The sequence below is a fragment of the Schistocerca nitens genome, chromosome 11 (assembly GCF_023898315.1).
Source record: "Schistocerca nitens isolate TAMUIC-IGC-003100 chromosome 11, iqSchNite1.1, whole genome shotgun sequence".
Classification (NCBI taxonomy): domain Eukaryota; kingdom Metazoa; phylum Arthropoda; class Insecta; order Orthoptera; family Acrididae; genus Schistocerca; species Schistocerca nitens.
In genome coordinates this window covers 147560474-147581596 of record NC_064624.1, presented here as the reverse complement: position 1 = coordinate 147581596, position 21123 = coordinate 147560474, and the positions used below count along the sequence as shown (strand labels likewise).

General features: G+C 40.1%; 2 protein-coding genes across 5 annotated transcripts in view; both read right to left on the bottom strand.

Annotated features, from left to right (window-relative positions):
• The window catches only part of LOC126213419 (eukaryotic translation initiation factor 4 gamma 1-like), a 110616-nt gene that overhangs the window by 59009 nt on the left and 30484 nt on the right, over positions 1 to 21123 (bottom strand). The window lies entirely within an intron of this gene.
• LOC126213414 (eukaryotic translation initiation factor 4 gamma 1-like) overlaps positions 19467 to 21123 on the bottom strand; it is a 786084-nt gene continuing 784427 nt past the window's right edge. For all 4 annotated transcript variants that reach the window (XM_049941144.1, XM_049941142.1, XM_049941143.1 and 1 more), the window contains exon 41: positions 19467 to 19908. In XM_049941144.1, the coding sequence (XP_049797101.1) occupies positions 19712 to 19908 (197 nt within the window). In that variant the 3' untranslated portion in view covers positions 19467 to 19711. The remainder of the gene's footprint in view (positions 19909 to 21123) is intronic.

The window sequence follows — 21123 nt, the reverse complement described above, 5'->3', positions numbered from 1 at the left end:
CGAAAGGATGTGGGTTCTAAGGGAGAGTGTAAGGAGTCATTCCAATCCCGGGAGCGGAAAGACTTACCTTAGGGGGGAAAAAGGACAGGTATACACTCGCACACACACACATATCCATCCACACATACAGACACAAGCAATATGTCTGATAAACTGAAGACATCTTATTCGTCTTAAAAAGTCACTCCATGCTATATATATATATATATATATATATATATATATATATATATATATATATATATATATATATATATATATATATATAGCATGGAGTGACTTTTTAAGACGAATAAGATGTCTTCAGTTTATCAAGATTTTGAAGCTCAGGAGCAAATCAGTTACGATATAGGTGAAATCGAACACTGGAATGATGACATTTTTGACAATTATGATTTTGATGCGGCTGATGGTCACTACAAAACAGAGGGGTAATAGCAAAGAAAATGGTTTTTTGGTAAAAGAGGCTGTTGTAACCTGAAACTTCCAGGCACATTAAAACAGGGTGTCAGTCCAACACTAACTCGGGACCTTTGCCTTCTCTGGGAGAGGGCTCAACTGACAGCTACCCGACAACTCACGACCTGTGCGCCTCATAGATTTACTTCTGCCAGTGTCTTGTCTCCTACCTTCCCAACTTCAGGGAATGCCAGTTGGTCAATTGGCTGGATTCAGGAGTGCTTCTCTCGCAGGTTTCACAAGAGAGCTTCTGTGAAGTGTGGAAGGCAGGAGATGAGCTACTGGTACACAAAGGCAAAGGTCCCAAGTTCAAGTCTCAGTCCAGCACACAATCTGCCAGTACGTTTCATATCGGCACAATCGGCTGCAGAGTGATAATTTCATTCTGATACGACTAGTTCCACAGATAATTAGTCATACCAGGGTCAGTCTTTTATAGCCCAAATCATTTCAAGTGAAGACATTCAGAATCTCTTGTGTTAGAGCAAGAAAAACACAACACAACATTTTGAAAGGAGAAATGCTTCGACTACAAGCAAAAGTTGAATTTTGGTACAGATGCCTACCAAATTTCTAATATAGGAGAATCGTCTGACGACACATCATATGTATACCAACTGATAGAATGGTAAAGAATATATGTACGAAGTGCTGTACATCATAGGAAAGGAAATCAGCATATAAATGCACTAAACGAAGTCAGTCAATTTGGTTTGAATGTAGTAGAAAGAGGTGCATCCACTGTGCAAAAGTTGTGCAAATAAATATTTTCAGATCATTTGATTATTACCAATGTTTTCGCTTTCTGCATTCTTTCATTTAATTCTACACTTATATCCACACTCAGCAAAATACCATGAAGTGCATTGCAGAGGCAGAGGACACACACACACACACACACACACACACACACACAGTGTTTCGACATTCCGAGATCTCAAGGGTAAGTAAATATGTAAGTTGACAAAAAATTTAAGGACTTCAGTATTTCTCTATTGTGTGAGCAAAAAATCTTAAGTGCTAACATCAACATCTTTTGTAATAAACTGTTTTTAGATGGAGAAAGCAACCCAAATGGTACATGTGTTTCATCAAGACCACTTATTTCAATAAAACAAAACCTTTGGTGATGAAAATACTCATTTCCTTGGAGTCGCAAGACAGATTTAAAATACCCTCAAAAAAATGTAGGCTTCTCAAAAGAAGTGTAAAGTGTGGAAGAATTGTGTGAACCAACACTACAGGTGATTGCCAGTGTTATGTCTTATTTTACAGGTATTGCGTTATCTTTCTTCGAGATACCTGACTCAACAACATACAAACCACCAGCAACTAACACAATTTTCTTATTGTTGATACTTTCTATACGACTTTCGTGGTTCCAAATTATACTAGAATAAAAAACTCTATAAAACACTGCACTATACAATGTACTTGTGGTGAGACAGTCACAATTCCTGAAATCCACCGTGTGTGGGAGCCCCAGTCCTCGGTCCACGGATAAGCCCCATTACGCCACACACGAACAGACCCGGACCTGCAGCTCGATCGGCGAGACTAGACCCGACGGGCAGTGCTCGCACGTCAGTGGGAAATGACGCGCTTTATATTGGCAGGCCCGATCTGTTAGAGATACCCTCAGAAATGGCCAGCAAGTTCGGCCCGTCGCAGAAGTCCACTCATTTAGCCAGCTATTCGTGTGTCACAGACACCGTGTCGATGAAATGAGACCGCAGTGACGAATCCGTGCAACAGATAACTTGCGCAAATACTCTGAGAATCAGTACTAGTGAGGAGAGGTAGCAACTCACTGTGAAGATTGCCACTGAGCTGCAGACGGGCACGTAGGAAAGACAACTGCACTCTCGCAACTAAATTTTTGGCCATAGCCCATGTCAGATAATGAGAGCACTCACACAATTACTCAAACAACTCTCACACACATTACCATCTCTGGCTGCCATGTCAGCAGTCTCCGAAAATCAGATCGAGGCAAACCACTCCTCGTGTCCGCCTGCCTCTCATTGGCAGCTACTAAGCTAGCAGTAAATGGTGGCAGCACTGACTGCTTCCTGAGGGAATGGGTAGGAAGGGGAGAAGCAGTAAGAATTAGAGTTGGGCAACACGATTCTTTTTCCCGATTCGATTCCTACGATTCAATCTCACATTGCGAATCGATTCCTACGATTCGTTCACGATTCATTCTAGTCTGTGATGGCACGATTCTTACGGAATGCAAAATGTTCTACATCGTACTCACAGATGACAGCACATTGTCAATGGAGTTAGAATCGAACTGCCAGAAATAGTTTATTTATGAGGTGCATATGACGTTACAAATGTGATTCTCGATTTATACGTGTAATGCCTTAATTGTTGAAAGGTCACGTTTGATTTGATTGCATCTATTGTTTTATTTCAGTATGCTAGGAAAGAGGAGTCGATTTGTGCGGAAGGTGGTGCAAAATTACATGGTGTGCCAGTTTGGTTGTGTGGCTTGAACGTATCTAACTACAGACGTCTGTTTTATAGTAACAAAATCTAGCAGTGAGGCAGACGTGGTTTGGCTCATATCATCCTAAGTTTTTCTGTGCTAAGATGTCTTTCCAAGTCCACATCACCCTTGTAATTCATAACGCAGCTGACAGCTCTCCCACACAGCACATTTCTTCTAAATACAAAGCACAGGTATATTGCTTTTAATTTGTCTGAGAACTTGACGCTGTCACTACTATTTACGTGAGAAGACGACATACTTCTAAACAATAGGATTCAATCGTATACAGCGACATTACTTCACTAAAATTTAATATAAATCTGAACACGATAACATTCGAAAACTCGAACTTGAAATTATTAATTAATTAAAAAGATTTTGTTTAAAGACGGTATTACACTGCCAAGAAAGGTATTGGTTAGAGAGAGCCTACATTCTCTCTATATAGGCTCTGTAATATTGGTCTAGTGCGACAGCCATTTAGTGGCGGCACTGGTGGAACTAACAGAATTATCAAATTAGCAGTGAAGTAATGTCGCTGTATACGATTGTATCCTACACTTTAGATGTATGTCGTCTTCTCACATAAATAGTAGTGGCAGAAGCAATTTCTCAGACAAATTAAAAGCAAAATTCCGATGCTTTGTATTTCGACGAAACAAAAGTTAAAGCTAAATTTGCAGTGTGTGAGGGCTGACAGTTGCTTTATTGTGAAATATAAGGTGCTGTGGAATTGGAAAGAGCACAGAAAAAAAGGTAGGGTGATACGAATCCGCGCATGTGCACTATATAGGGATAGTAAATGGGAAATGAATTTACGCTCGTTCCCGTCAGCCACCGCCAAATGTCAGCTTGGTTTTCACGAGTAATATTACGGCCCACGAACTTCGTTTGTTCGTTCCGAGCTTCCTTTGCTCACACGCATCCTCCACTAGGCCACTTGACTGCCACCTGGCGGTCGTAATCATTCGGTACGACTCGGCATGATTCGGAAGTTGCCTTCGAAGCATAGCGTACTAAGAATCGACGAATCGTTGGAACTTGGAATCGTCACGACTCGGAAACACGCAATCGTTCTTACGACTCTTTTGAACGACGATTCGTCCGTATCACGATTCGATTCTTACGATTCTTTATTTAGAGTCGTTCAAATGAACGACTCATTCACGAATCGCCACAACTCTAGTAAGAATGAGGGGGTAAGGAAGCGGCACCTAGCCAGTGATGATGTACGACATCTCAGTAAACGAACCATTTCATTTACCGAGACAAAGACGAGATTTCCCCGACAAGTTTGAAATTCCCTGATTTACAGAACTTGTGGCAATCCTGTCGTATGTGCTAAATAGGATTTCATCTGTTCTTAATATTAAATAGTTTACTATTCATCTAATGTAGTTACCTGATGAAAATATTACGAGGGTCTGAGAGACGTCTCATCTTTCTACTTACATACATTTAAGAGATGTTTCATGTGAGGGTTAAAATTGGATTCAATTCATATAGTCCTCATTCCAATTGATCTAACAGTCAGATTCGGTGAAATTAAGGATGTCTCTGAGTGCGTAATGTGGTCTTGCAATGTCTGCAGTTCACTGAAGAATTTAAACATTCATAATTACTGATTTAAATGACCGATGGGAAATATTTCCAGGAGTGCCAGGTCCTTCTCGTGTCAGAGCCTCACAAGCAATCAAATATTGAGATCTGCACTGTGTTTTAGAAAATTTAGAATCATACCACTGTAACAGCTCTTAAATTTGAAAGGTTATCTTTTGTGCTACCTTCCACTCTTGTTGTGTAAATGCTCTTATAGTATGTTAAGCAAGTTGGCAAACTGATTCACATTTTACAACTTCTCTACAGTCTGTGGGAGTAAATTTCATGACATTTGTGATTCAATTGAAGAATGTATTATGCCCAATCTGTCGATTAACCTTCCAGCAACACAGTCACGATATCCCATGACAGTATGCGTGGTCAACTGTATTTACATTTACTGTTACAAATCAAACAATGGAAAATCCAGGATGGAATGTAACAATACCAGACAAGGAAAGTTGCTACTCACCATATAGCGGAGATGCTGAGTCGCGATCAGCACAACAATAAGTTTCACACAATTATAGCTTTCGGCCATTAATGCCATTGTCAGCAGTAGTACACACACACACACACACACACACACACATCTTCAGTCTGAGAGAGCTGAGCTGAAACCACACTGCGAGCAGCAGCATGGGATTGGCGGACACTGAAGTGTTGCAGTTTAGATGGAGGGCAGGAGACAAAGTGCGGACGTGGGAGGGGGGTAAATAGCAGAAAGAAGAGAAATAAAAAGAAATTAAAAGACTGGTTGTGGCGGTGAAATGACGGCTGTGTAGTGCTGGAATGGGAACAGGGAGGGGGCTGGATGGACGAGGACAGTGACTCATGAAGGTTCAGGCCAGGAGGGTTAGGGGAACGTAAGATGTATTGCAGGGAAACTTCCCACGTGCGCAATTCAGAAAAGCTGGTGTCGGTGGGAAGGATCCGTATGGCACAGGCTGTGAAGCAGTCATTGGGAAGAGGGATATCATGTTTGGCAGCGTGTTCAGCAACAGGGTGATCCACTTGTTTTTTGGCCACAGTTTGTAGGTGGCCGTTCATGTGGACAGACAGCTTCTTGGTTGTCATGCCTACATAGACTGCAGCACAGTGGTTTCAGCTTAGCTTGTAAATCACATGACTGGTTTCACAGGTAGCCCTGCCTTTAATGGGATAGATTATGTTAGTATTTCAAACATGCGACATAAACAACCGTAACTCCTCACCGACTTCATTTACAAGCTTCACAGTTTGACACCGCCAACCGACCACCGACCTTAGTACGTCATATCACTTTCATCTTGATACACTAAAGTGGCCCTGGGGAAAAACGCTTGCAAAAATGGAAATACAAACCGAAAAAAGGATTAAGGAACTCACAGAAAAGCTGGTTTTCAGTTCATGTAATTACAAATTAAACACTTTCCGTTACTTCCTACCAACCGAACCGATCCCTTCCTCTATTCACAAAGTCCTCTTCTCCCCAGTTCTATTCAGAACCTCCTCATTAGTTACATGATAAACCCATCTAATCTTCAGCATTCTGTAGCACCACATTTTTAAAGCTTCTATTCTCTTCTTGTCTAAACTATTTATCGTCCATGTTTCGCTTCCATACATGGCTACACTCCAAATACTTTCAGAAATGACTTCCTAACACAAATCTATACTCTTATGCTAAATTTCTGTTCTTCAGAAACGGTTTCCTTGCCATTACCAGACTACACTTTATATCCTACCCCCTGTAGAGGATATGGAGACTGACAGACTTTCCTGAAATTTCTGTCCTCTTTAAGAAACAGTGATACCATATTTGCCACAAATTAGATGACATCTCTGAGAAATAATGAAACTAGAACTGTCTTCCATATTCAGTTTCCATATGTAGCAAGTTTTTCCCACCAGCTATTCTATAGTATGTTTTTGCTCACCAAAGACTATTACTGTATGCAAACCAACAAATAAATTTCATAAAACAGCTAATCCGATGTTATCAACCATTAGGAACTACTACAGTATACCAACACTCCATCAAAATATTATTGCAGTTTCAAGACTTCGTTGCTGTGAGAGTGTATATATTCTTTGATAAACCTTATTCTGTAAAACCACGAAACGCTCACGGCCTTCAATCACAATAAATAAATCCAGGAGGAATGACGTAGTCGTCTCATTTCGTTTGCGTGAACCTTCAAAGCTTTAATAATGCAGCACCACAGATTATAGTTTCCTCGTCCTCGTCTCTACACACACACACACACACACACACACACACACAAACGCGCGCGCAAGAAATTCGGAAACAGTGTTTCCAACAGAAACGTGTTTCCACTGGTGTCTTAACATGAGGGTATCTGTTTTCTTTCTGTACCAATGGCAGGGCAACATACTATGGTGATGCAAGTGCAGTGACCTCTAGAAATTTCTCGTAAACTTTTCCTTGTGCTGAGTAGTGCAAATGCTGCTTTCTGCAGTACTGCCAACGCACACCATTTGTAGTTTGAACCTTTTGGTTGCTAACAGAGGTGCAATACTTTCCGGATTCTGTTGACAGGCTCCGTGCAGAACTGCTGTAAGTAAAATTAGTGCACGGTAATGAAGAGCGCACAAGGTATAACTACATAAAATAAACCTAACTGGTAGCCACTGTCACTCCAGCTGCTATACACCGATCACATCAGCCATACTCCGGGACAAGCCACCAAATAGGCTCGTGTTTATCACTCTGTGCGCTAGAAGCACTGCGTTAGGGTGATATTCTATACAGCTATTGGCTGCAGGTGAAAAACATTACAGATGTTACAAGCATCCAAAATGATCTATCCAGCAGTTTTCACCATATTTCATACTTTTCAGTTTATTTCACCATATTTTGCTATTTCTGGGATTACCATAAAATGAAAGAACCCTCACAACTGCGTATTTTAAGGTACAAGTTGTGGCATTTGTGTGTTGGAAAATGGCTCAATTACCTTGTGTATTATTAGCCAAAGTGATGGCATTTTAAAATTATGTACCCTGCAGTATTTCTAGTGAAAAAAAAAAAAAAACACTTCCTATTAATAGACTATTATACAAGATAAAATTTGGAATTTCTTGTTTGTAAATATGCATTTTAGTTATGTCAGTTTTAAGGGCTCATTTGTACTCTAAAGTGATAATATAATTTTTTCTCGCTGTCAAAGACACAATATCAAGAGATATCAAACAATATGTATTTGTACTGAAAAAATAGCAACTGTTTTAATATTGTAATTAGGCTTATTCTCCTCTGGCACTGCTCAGTGTGTTGGGATAATTGTTTCTGTACGGACACCATTTGTCATCGCTCCATAACCCCAGACATTTTGTTACATACTGAACATAGGCAGATTTAAAGAGACGCAACAATGTATTCATCTCTATTAATATACTGCCAAACAACAATTATTATTTATATGTAAGTTTCTATTCAGAATTTACGTGATTTCTTGAATATATCTCTACATTTCTTCATTTTAGTAGTTTTAACAATGGTGTTAAAGGCTGCGACATGGCAGAGGTTTGTGCGCAAACTGATGGAAAATATAAGTCCCAGCATAAAAGAACCATAAGGCAATCTTCATGGCAATTTTACTGCGAGAAGTCCGATATTTTACACAGTAATGCAAAAATACTTAGCAAACTCATGACCTCAGCCACCAATGCCGTTGTTTGCACACCGGGCAATGAGTGAGGAAACAACATTGTTTAATCTTAATACTTTGAAATACTATTAATTATCTGATCTGTATTCTCATCCTCACACGCAGACGCAAATTAGTATTATTATTTATACAGTTGATTATGAATTTCAGTAAAATTGCTACCTACAAAGACAAGAATGAAATTATCACACAGCTTTGATTTACAGTGTCTGTGCCTGTTTATACTTTATAATCCAGTGCTTTAGGAATTTCGAATGTTTCGTAAGCTGAAGTCTGTTAACTTTAATGTGAGTGAGTTTAGAGTGGTGGCTGCACTAGCTGTTGGGTGACTATTTAATGAGTCACCAACCAATAAGTCCACTAGTCGGTAATGGCAAACGTTTCCTCGATTCAGACTGAGCATGTTCTTCAAGACTGTTTTGAATTTAAAAGGTTGATGACCGACATTGTTGCAAAAGACAGTACATGCTTAAAGACAAGATGCGGTTATTAATGGCACAAGAAAATGTGGTGCCCGGACCCCTCCGTCACGTATTGACTCGGTCCAGAACACTTCGCGTTAACTGTGCTCTTTTTCTAATTGCTGCTGCAACCTAGCAGTAGTAGTATCACAACTGCATGGTGAAGTCAACATTGCAAGTTGTGTTGGCAACACCGATCGTGGATTACATCAGCATTTCCTATCTTGAGTCTCCCATCTCTGCAACAGCCTAAAATATTCCCTAACTCGACCACCACCTCCACCCCCCACAGTGCGAACCATCTGGCTTTTTGTGTCACTTAGCACGTTCGGCCACATCAAATATCTATAGGCACAAAATGGGATGAACTGCAGATGCAGAGTAGAGGTAAAGCTTGTTAGGAATAAATGTGAGAAAGGGGAATTTTTAGAGTTCATCTTATGAGTTTTTTGCAGGGGCTACTATGAACTTATGGTGCAGAATCACGAAAAACACAAGATTGGAGAACATAAATTTCCAATTGAAAAATGAAGTCAGAAATTTATTAATAGTTATTTATAAACATGGGCTGGCCATAACCTTTGAGGGGTACAACTCCCCTTTCTGCTAATAAAACATTTTTTGCCTGCAGATTTAAAAAGCTGGTTATTGTAATATTCACAAAACCTTCTGGAGTTAAGTACTGACTAGCCTGTCTCGGCACGATTTTAGCAAAGCACTCAGTAATTCAAACAGAACACGAGCTTTTGTTTGTACTAAGGACAAAGAAATTAACTTTTCCAAAATTTTAATAATGAATACAGACTTCAAACTTCTCCACTATCTCCAATGGTTTATTGTCTCTTCAGACACATTAGAAATACTAAAACTATGTACCATACATAAAGACGATCTTAAGAAAGTACTGTCGTTATTGATTTACTCTATGCATGTTCCAATGCGAACTTATCTTTGAGGCAGCAGTATTACTATTTGAGCTGCCTGTATTGTGTTCCTATGGAAGCCTGTTTCACAGCAGGGTGTATACGCGGACAAGGAAAAATAATTCCCGGATAAAAGTACACTTTCTCCCGGATGAAAAAACACTTTCTACATGTTATTAAGTGACAGTATATTTTCCCTTGGAACTGTAAAACTTATCAATCCTTTGACGGTTATGTTTTTATACACGGGCGTATTACTTCCCGGCCCTTTAAAAAAAGAAACTCAGGGAGGAAAACTCCTTTTGGAAAGATTTTTGATGTGCAGCAACATTTACGTTGCACATTTTCATATTACGAAAGTATAAATTCGAATTCCACCAAACACCGCATGTTACTTTCCGAACCATTGTAATCGAGATTGCAATGCGCTTTTGTAAGCCAGACACAGCGCATGTCACGTGATCTCGCCAGCCGATGACAGCAGATATTCAGACTGCAGGACACTTGATGTAGTCAGCTACTAGCAACATCACTGTTAAGTAGCACCGATACTCAAACAGGAAAAGTTAATGTTTAAAATTAATATATATATATATAGTGTTGCTACAAGAAAAGCAAAGCTTCCACATATACTGTTTATATTTTTGCATGTGTTACACTTGAAGATGTATCACACAAATGTGCCAGTAAAATTTTCAGCCGAGTCCAGCGACTTGTCCTCAAAGTTTTTCACAAATAAATTAGCTACTGCAGAGGAGAGAGAGCTCCCCGTAGCACTACAACAATTTGCTCTTAAAAACGACATGAATGTCTGATCTCGGTTCGAAATACTTCTAAATGGCTCGTCATCAAATGCTCTGTGATTTAAGAAATCCATCGTACATTATATGTGACAGTAGTATCTGTTCTCGAAAGAACAGTTACCGTAGATGACCATGCAGCTTTGCTAGAAAGGAAATGATAATTTTATAGACACCCTAGCTGCAAACAGGCATTGATGTACTTCATTGGGGACATGCTGAAAATGTGTGCCCAGACCGGGACTCGAACCTGGGATCTCCTGCTTACATAGCAGACGATCTATCCATCTGAGCGACCGAGGGCACGGAGGATAGTGCGCCCCTGCAGGGACTTATCTCTTGCACGCTGCCCGTGAGAGGTGCTTGGTCAACTACGGTAACTGTTCTTTCGGGAACAGATACTACCGTCACATATACTTAAAATACGGCTTCCCAGCCATTGACCTTCTTGTGCGAACGCACACACTATGCCCGAACTTGTACAGGACTTGGTAGATTAATCTGCCATGAGTAGTGAGTATGATGGGCAAACATCTATTAGGTGCACTACGAATGTAGTGGTGTGGATGTGTTGGGAATGTGGGTCCCATGGGGAGTGTGCAAGGGGTAAGTCCTTGCAGGCGCACTATCCTCTGTGCCCTCAGCGGCTCAGATAGATTGAGTGTCTGCCATGTAAGCAGGAGATCCCGGGTTAAAGTCCCGGTTGGGGCACACATTTTCAACATGTCCTCAATGAAGTACATTAACGCCTGTTTGCAGTTAGGGTATCTAATTATCATTTCAAGTCATCGTACATTCTCGCACATAGTTCAACCTGCCTAAAAGGAAACTTACTTTGAAAGTAACTTTTCAAACCACCATTTGCAAAATTTTTCCGCGACCTGTTAGAAATAGATTCGTTTGAGTTGCCGTCAGAGCACCACATAACAGGTGCCACCGTGCTTTGGTAGCTGCTATGACGCAGGAAGCCCGTATGTTCATATGTGTAAAACATTAAAAGATCGTACATTATGTCATAAAAGAAAAGACATCAGAGGATACTGCAAGAGCATCGGAATTTCGTGAACCATATTAAAATGCATAAGAGCACATTCGTATGTCCAGATTCCCAATGACATAAGCCTCGACCTGATATTAAGCTTTTCAGTGTGGGTTTCGGATGTAAATTTTCTTGGAGTACCAGTACTGCAGTAACTCATTTTTGACTCATTATTATGGCATATTGCCATACGTGCTAGAAAATGAAAACGTGCACTTTAAATGCAGCGAGCAGTTGAAATTAACCAATAGTGTGGAATTAAACACTTTGTTTCAAACACATTGACTGCTTCAGCGTAGAAGATTAATAAAAACCAAATTTATTTAGCAGATGACAAAAATTACTTCATTGTTCTACAAGTCGATTAATGCATGGCTGTCAGAAAAGTGGAAATAAAATAAAATCTGAAACTAATAACGTGTATTAGCCTTCCATAATTATGTGAACGTATTTTAATTCGCTTGGTAGCTCTCGGCCACAGAAATCCATTTTGTTTTCTTTTGACACGAGAGCAGCAAACGAAGAGGAAACAGCAAAATCACTAAATGTTAACACGGGTCATGTGGAGACTACACACGTCCCCACTATAACTCAGACCGCTCTGCGCATCAGCCCTGGATCTATAATATTTCCGAACCGGGGCAATACTAAGATGAGATAAGAAGTAGTAGTATGAGATTTCTATATAAATTTGGAATAGTCACATTCTTCCCCAATTTGTGTAATGTCCCCATTTTTTCTCCTTCCTCATTCAAACAATCAATCTTGTCATGACTTTCTGGAACTATTCCTGCCTTTGTCAAAACTTATTCGCCGGTTAATTTCACTAACTGCCAGAATCACCAGTTTAGTTATCCTTGATTACTCTCCAGATAGGCGTTATGTTCGTACAAACCATTTTCCGCACTACTTCCGGAATAGATCTCGAGCAGCTGCTAGACAGGGACTGTACAACTGGCCCTTACCAGTGTAGTGACCTAGCCAGAAGTTTTCTGACAATTTCATTTTCCTGGATACACCGAGAAGATAATATGTAATTTTCGTTACCTGTTAGTCATTTATTTCCACTCTGGTGGTCTGCATCTATGGATTTCCCTAGTAATTATAACAAGACTGATCATTCGCAAACCCTAACAACAACATAATCAGACAGCGATTGGCGTTCACTCGTTCGGCTTTACTCCGCTCAGCTATTGGGACCAAACTGCTGATGTCATCGATCCCTAGGCTTACACACTACTTAATCTAACTTAAACTAACTTACACTAAGGACAACACACACACCCACTACCGAGGGAGGGGGGAGCCACCGTGAACCGTGACACGTCGCCTTAGACCGCACGGCAATCCCGCACGCCTTATGATTCATTCAGAAATCAATTTACAGTATGTGTTCAAAAACCAACAGGCATGCGCATCAAAATCATATGAGTAATCGATAGACCAACGTACGCTGGATGCTAGGCACTTTGTGAAAGTATTTTTTCTCCTCACGAATATGAATTTGGCACCCCCCCCCCCCCTTTCCACCCTCAGAGACACGGGCCTGCTGTGCAAGTGTGAATCTGGCAGCTTGGGCGCAGCAGTAAAATTTTTTTCCGGTTGCACCTAGCTGCTTGCTACGACTGCTTACACAGCCAACATACACATTTCTGTAGACAGGAAAGGGAGAAGGCACTACTCATATGTCACTCAACTGCGCATGCGCATGAGCCCGCTCGTAACTGCTAAAACAAATTTAATGTAAACAGTTGTAACGTCACACTCATCGGAGGCAGTTTGTTGTTATGAAGCATTGCAAAGTCTTCCTAAAAGTCTTTCACACATTTTGCTTTTGGCAAACACTTATGAAAACTGCGTTTTGTTGTTGTATATGGCACATTTCCTTTGCAATTTATGTTTTATTTTTGTTTTCTTTTCTCGTTCACATTTTATTGTTGCAGTATTACTCTTCAGTAGCAGGATACAGCAATATCCTTTGTTAGAGTATCGATTCTTACCAGTTAAAATTAGAAAAATTTAACTGTAAACTAAAACAGAAATTCCTGGAATTCTAAAAAATTCCTGGATTTCTCTTGATTTTCTCCGAGACGAGAAACATCCTAGGTTTTTCCCTGGTCGTATACACCCTACACAGCATCATCAATGGCACAAACTGGTTCGTAAAGAAAGCTGTTTGTGAATATTTCAAAGTTAAACATTTTAGATATTTGTTGTTGTTGTTAGTGTTTAACGTCCCATCGACAACGAGGTCATTAGAGACGGAGCACATGCTCGGGTTAGGGAAGGATTGGGAAGGAAATCGGCCGTGCCCTTTCAAAGGAACCATCCCGGCATTTGCCTGAAGCAATTTAGGGAAATCACGGAAAACCTAAATCAGGATGGCTGGAGACGGGATTGAACCGTCGTCCTCCCGAATGCGAGTCCAGTGTGCTAACCACTGCGCCACATCGCTCGGTTTTTAGATATTTCTCCAAAGCAGCAACATTACACAAATGTCAGCAATCTACCGAGAGCTTGACAAGAAATGAAGTCCACAAAAACTTCACTGCCATGACAAGTATGTTCCATTTGTACTCGCTTCATATTTCACACATGCAGAAGCACTGCTGTTTTTTCTTAAATAGGACAAGAAAATGAGTAACAGTGCTTATGATAAAGTCACTTTTCATTGACGAAAACTGGAGAGAGAGAGAGAGAGAGAGAGAGAGAGAGAGAGAGAGAGAGAGAGAGAGAGAGAGAGTGAGTGTGTGTGTGTGTGTGTGTGTGTGTGTGTGTGTGTACACACTGTACATAGTGACTACTGTGTGTTCCAGGGCAATTTTTTGTCTATAAAGGTCACACACTAAAGCTGAATTTGCATTGTAGTGTTAAACTCATTCTATATAAAAACACACTGTTTGCACTCATTTGTGTAAATTAGTTTGGCTTTCCTGAGTTACAGGCCACTGCCAGTGTCGCAGCCCCAATTCCCTACACCGATGTGACAAAAAGTCATGGGATACTCCCGACATACCGCACAAACTCCACACGGCATGGACTCTACAATTGGATGCATGCCCCAGCTGAAATATTGAGTCACGCTGCCTGTACAGTCGTCCATAGTCGTGAAAATGTTGCCAATATCATGTTGCCACAGTCATGTAGTCACAATCACATTGGAAACTTTTCACATGAATCACCTGAGTACAAATAGCAGCTTTGCCATTGCACTGTCCTTTTACATCTCCTGTACACGATACACCATCATTTGTATACGTACATATCCAGGGCTGCCCCATGTTAAATTTCCTGATATTTCCCCGATTTCCATACAAGTTTTAGAATTTTCCCCTGACAAGTTTTGAGAGCTCAAGGAAAAGTTAAGACATAAGTTGACAATCTGTCTTTGCACCTATGGTACAAGAAACAATAGTGCAAACAAAGATACATCTAAAAAAATTTGCAAGCAGGTGGTGTTTCCTGATGTGAGCAAAAATCTGTAGCACTAACATCAACATCTTTTGTAATGAACTGTTTTAGATGGAGAAAGAAAGCCAAATGGTATGTGTTTCACTTTATTCAAATAAAATCACATTTCGTGACAAAAATACGCATTTCCTTGGAGTCGCAAGACAGATTTGAAATACCTCCACAGATTTCAGAAATAACCTCAGAAAAAACTAGTCCTCTTGAAAGAAGTGTGTAAGGCAGGGAAGAATTGTGCAAACTAACTCTGTAGGTGACCACCAACAAAAAATGGTTCAAATGGCTCTCAGCACTATGGGACTTAACATCGGAGGTCATCAGTCCCCTAGAACTTAGAAATACTTAAACCTAACTAACCTAAGGACATTACACACATCCATGCCCGAGGCAGGATTCGAACCTGCGACCGTAGCAGTCGTGCGGTTCCGGACTGAAGCGCCTAGAACCGCTCAGCCACCGCAGCCGGCCCACCAATAAATTGTTGGTTCTACTATGTTCATTATTGTCGGTTATTACCGACTGCATTGCTTTTATAGGCCGTGTGTGATTTTTCTTTCAAGAAACTATCATCATTATTATTATTACCCATAGTTTCTAACATGTTAAACTACTTCTGAAGAGCCGAAATGTACTAGAACAAATAAAAGTCTTTAAAACGTTATGCCACACTGTACAACATACTTGCGGTGAGACAGTCGCAATTCCTGAAATCTATAGGTCATGGCCTCTGGTCTGCTGAAGAGCACCACAGTCCTGGGTCCACGGACAGGCCACGAAAATCTGCTGCATTACACCACACACAAACACAGCCAGTCTGAGGGGAATATCGGCGAGACTAGATCTAATGGGCAAGGCCTGCACATTAGTGGGAACCGAACGGCTTCAGATCGGCAGGCCCGATCCGTTACCGCTACCCACAGAAACGGCCTGCAGATTTGCCCATCACGGAAAACAACTCTCGTGACCTGCTATTCGTGAGCCACAGACAGCATGTTAATGAAATGAGACCACAATGCAACATAACTTGTACAAATACTCTGAGAATCACTAACAGTGATGACAGGTAGCCACTGACACACAGAAAAGAATCACACTCTCACAACTAAATTTTCAGCCATAGATTTTGTCAGAAAACGAGAGTGCACACATATTCACACAATCACTCTAACACAACTCGTGCACACAAGACTGCTGTCTCGAGCCACTGTGTCTACGGTATCTCAGAATCGGATCCAAACATATCACACCTCGCACCTCCCTGTTCCGCTGGCAGCTGCTAGGCTAGTGGCAAGAGGTGGTGGCAGCGCTGAGGGAAGTGGTAGGAAGGGGAGAAGCAGTAAGAAGAAGGGAGTAGGGTAGTAGTTCATATTCTCAGCTGCAGCCAGCCAGAAAAGTGCACAACACCTCAGTAAACGAACCATTTCATCTATCCAGGGTTTTTTCAAAATTCCCCGATAAGTTTGAAATTCCCAGATTTCCAAAACCTGTGGCTATCCCACGACTGTTGCCTCAGTAAACGAGAAATGTTAAAAACTAAGTCTCGCACAATTTTGTGAAGTCCTTCCATATATGCCACGTGTTAACATTCACACGACTAACTTCGTGTAACTCTGGTGGTAAGTGCTTCCTGTACATTTACCTACACAAAAATTACACTTTCCCTCATTTGCAAATTTAAGTATAAACAAGCCTACACACCCACTGTTGCTCAGGAACATGTGTGGAAATGTTTACATTTTCTACACCATGTACTGCTTCTAAATCTTATAGTGGCTGAAGTAGAGGGTAGGAAGGCCATAGCAATTACGAGGATTTTCTCCAGGTCTGACAACAAGTACAGTGTTAAGATATACTGAATACCTTGATGATGGGAGTATCTTCTTTCAAAGACTTAGGAAATACTACTAAAGGAAAGTTCAAATGTGTGCCACATCCAGAAGAGGCTTGGTGGTACACTGTCACTTAAGGACAAGGTGAAGTGCCTGAGAACATAAAACAACTGAGAAAGAAACGGCAGGTTTACTCTTATAGAAACTTATTCCCTTCTGTTATTTTATGGAAGACTTATTAGGAAAAATACAAACAACACAGAGGTTATGACACATGCTATATGGGCCATTTACTTCCACAAACCATTCGCTAGTCAAACAGCAATGCACAAGCTGTGCTTCAAAGGTAACTGACTGGATCAAGTACAACACATGGAATGAAGCTTATTGACATAAGCACTCACTATCACAACCTGTTATGAAACTGATTAAGCCCACATTTAGGTTTCTTGCAAACCCTAATTTATTGAGAAAGCATTTTCATGGGGGAAAAAAAACAATGTGAATGAAAGCATAAATAATTTAATGTGGATTAGGCACACATGAAGGACATTTTGTGAACTTTAGCATTAAAAAACTAGTGTGTGTGACACAGCCTTATATTTCAATGGAGGAAATAATGACAAGACATTACGTGCCGAGAAGAGGTGATGGTTCTCTTACTGGTTTACACATAGAGGCCTGATGGATTAAATGTGGGGAGAAGACAAACCTGGTGGCCCTAATTTTGATCGTGGAAAATTCAAAATTTTGTAATTAATAAAACTTTAAATAACTTAATTTTAGTTCAGTGATCTTATAACCCTCATTAAGATCTTACCATGAAATTATCAATTGATTGCATGATTAGTTTTTAGTTACAGCTTTTTATTAAAGCGCAATACAAAATTTAAAAATAAAATGTGGGAAAAGAACAACCTTACGTCTTTCACCATATTTCTCCATTAAATACAGCTCTTGTTGTATGCAACCACAAAAATTCAAATCTCTACCTTACTAACTATGGCTGTAAACATTGCTTAAAGAAATGTTCAGTTTTCCCAAAGTTCTCAAAAATCAAGTGGCATGTACACATTACTGAAACCTCACCAAAATTTGATATTATGTCTGCCCTTACACAATAACAGTGTTTTTAGTTCAATTGTTGCAACAAATGTTTTTATAAATGCTTTTCATTGATCTCTTGCTATTTATTAGGAATTCATTTAAGTGATATATATCTACTGCCAAGTAATTTCACTTGACACAGGAGAGAAGACCAATCATTCATCTGGTAACTATGATACTGAATGAATCCAGACTAAGGAACACATTTTTATAGCTGTTTGAGGAATAAAAGGAAATGTCAAACAATTCCACTGGACAGACTTCTACAGCATGTTTATGCACCACACTGTCTACAGACGTGATCTGCTGTAATTCATTTGAACTACTTTGTCTATTTAGGTGTTTACACCAGTAGCCAATGTACGATACTTTTGGTTTATTCACCAAGTACTTTTAGTTATACTTCACAAAGTTTCTTGATTATGTTTTGATATTTCAAATGATTACTATTTTCACCTCTAAGTTCCTTCTCCTCTTAGACATGGCCCTCAAAAGCAAACAGTAAGAAATTAATGAATCCGCAATACTTTCAAAAGTTTGACAATTACTAGACTGTTCCTGGTGAGGATAAAGACCCAGATGGCCGAGTTAATGTTTCTACAGTTCCAAGGACAGCCTACGCTGGTAGTGTTTCCAAGGGGTTCTGAGAACGACAAAGGTGATTTTGGTCTCGTGAAGGATTCATTTTGTCGTACGTTAATCCTTCCGAGAGGGCGGCCACATTTAACTTGGGCACCATATACGTGCAACTCAGGTGGTCTCTAATCTGTTATGGAATTACAATCGCAGTTGCCACTGTAGCACTAAATAAACACAATCACTGAAGAAAGGTGGTAGGAGATCTTGTGCATGCAAAAACATAGGTTAAATACTAAGAAAAAGATAAATGTGTGTATATGTATATATGTATATATATATAAATATTTACATCTTGCAAGTTACACAAATAGCATATTTTTGCATTTGCAATCTTACATTACATTACAAATAGCAGCAGTTACCATTCTCTCATTTAAATATATATATATATATATATATAATAAGTATGTGTACATTTAGTAATATAGCATCTTCTCACTCCCCCATCACAGAAACACAAAACTTTTACTTGCTCCTAACATTAAAACAAGATGTAACACTGCGTACACGCAGCACCGACAGGCATGTGCACGCAACAGAAATTTACAAAACGGTCTCTCAGAAAAATAAACGTGTTACCTAAATGTGTCCACATCAAATTTCTCTAACTTTAAAATGGGCCATTTCAGATGGAGTGCAGAGAAAGGAAAGAATGACCTAGATCAGACGAGCTGCATTTCAAAACCTATTCAAATTTAATTTAAAACTGAAAAGAAACTGAGAAAAGAAGGGAAGTTATTAACAATGCCGTAAGAATCAATATAACAACATGTCACAACACAGATTTGCGATATCTTTCATATATTTTATATACTCCTAAAGCATGCCCTCTGGCTGGAGTCAGTGGAAAAGAAACGACACCACTTCAGTTCGGGACCCCATACTGACAGGTCAACTGCTTTCCCACGCCCCGATTCTGTAACCGCACCCAAAAACGTTACCCTCAAAATATTAACATCTTTTGCTCCGTGTTGCATTTTACAGGAAAACTTTTAATTTATTTAATTTTATACAGTCTCTGCAGTATTTATAGTCAAGTATTTATATATAATAATAATATGTATATATAAATTTTCATATCCCCAAGTCCAAACGTCACGACCTCCTTAGGAGGCAAGGAATACAGAGGCCGTTCGACGAAGTTCCGTGCTCTACTCTCTCGTTCCCCAGTGCCGAGTCGAAATCTCCGCGACAGAAGAGAGACCTCCCCCGTTCATCACTGGCCCGAGGCACACTCTTCGCTCGAGTCGTCGTCGGCCTCCCGCAGCGCAGTAAAGAATGCCGTCAGAGATTTCAGTGCGACGCCTTTGCCCTGCAGGAATGTCGGATCTTTGCTCTGCTCCCATCTCAGGAACGTCTCGTTTGCCACACAGCCGTAGTCCCAGAGTGCCTGGAATAAGTCTCGCAGCAGACCTGCGAACAGATGATAAGAGAGAGAAGGAAATTAGGCTGTCACCATAAAGTTTCAGCAGATGCCTGGAACCCATTAAAAGTCATGGGTGTATATATAACAAAGTGTATCTGTAACACTAAAATATAAAAGCATATCTACTGCAAGAGAGATATTGACCAATTACGTAACAGAGCAGAAATAGTAAGAGAACTGCATTCGCTAACTGTCAATTTTAGAAAGATACACAACAGCACAACGAATAAAACATGATACAGAGTGTGATGCGCAACACTTTGGGCATGCTCCAAGGCCTCAACCGGCTCAGATCACTCCCAGGATTCTAAAGGCCTGGTAACAACTTACTGTTAATCAAAATTGTATTGCCCAACTTTCTTTCTGCCCAGCATAACACTGAAGTTTTCTCGAATGAAAAAATGGGACAGACTGCAGGAAATGTGGCATGTGGACACACTCGAGAAGGCTATGCACAGTACTACAAGAAAGGCAACACTGCGAGAGAATAGTGTGAGGAACGGCTCCCACCAGTTTGTGGTCATTCCCTGCCACTCGAGTTACTTTAATATTCTTTCCAGCCTTTGCACACATTCTGCAGACTTCGAGGTGCGCAACATGTTACTCTACTTGTGAACAATAAATTAACCAGAAACATTTGAACAAAATGATTTGCTGCACTGATATAAGTACACTGTGCAGCTGCAGAAGTTCATTCAATTTAATCGTGGCAATGAAAACATTTTGGCTGTTTTATTCTCTACACAGGTCAATTTTAGTGTTTCGTTTCAGAGGCAGGTGTCAGTTGTAACCATTATGAAAGCATGGCATTCTTTTACTCACTTCATTCAAACTAAAGCAACAGGTTTCATATTCCTGTGCAGTGAACACTAAGACATTACAGCATAACTGTCGCACATTTTAACTGCCGATTCATAGTTAATAACTGTTTTATCATTCACACAACTCCTGTTTTTGTAACAATGTCACGTTTGCCAATTTAGCAGAGAATATATACAATTATAAAATATTTAATAACAAAAACACCTATTTTTATGATAAAGTGTACAAGAAAGAACAAACCTCAAATGAGTGAAACAGGGGACTAAGTAATGAGTTTACTACTAGGTTTGATTAGCTATCATCGTGCCCTGCCACAAGGATCATATACCAGTTGAGGACCAGGTGCTAAACCTGCCAAGCACTTCCTATTCCAGACCTGT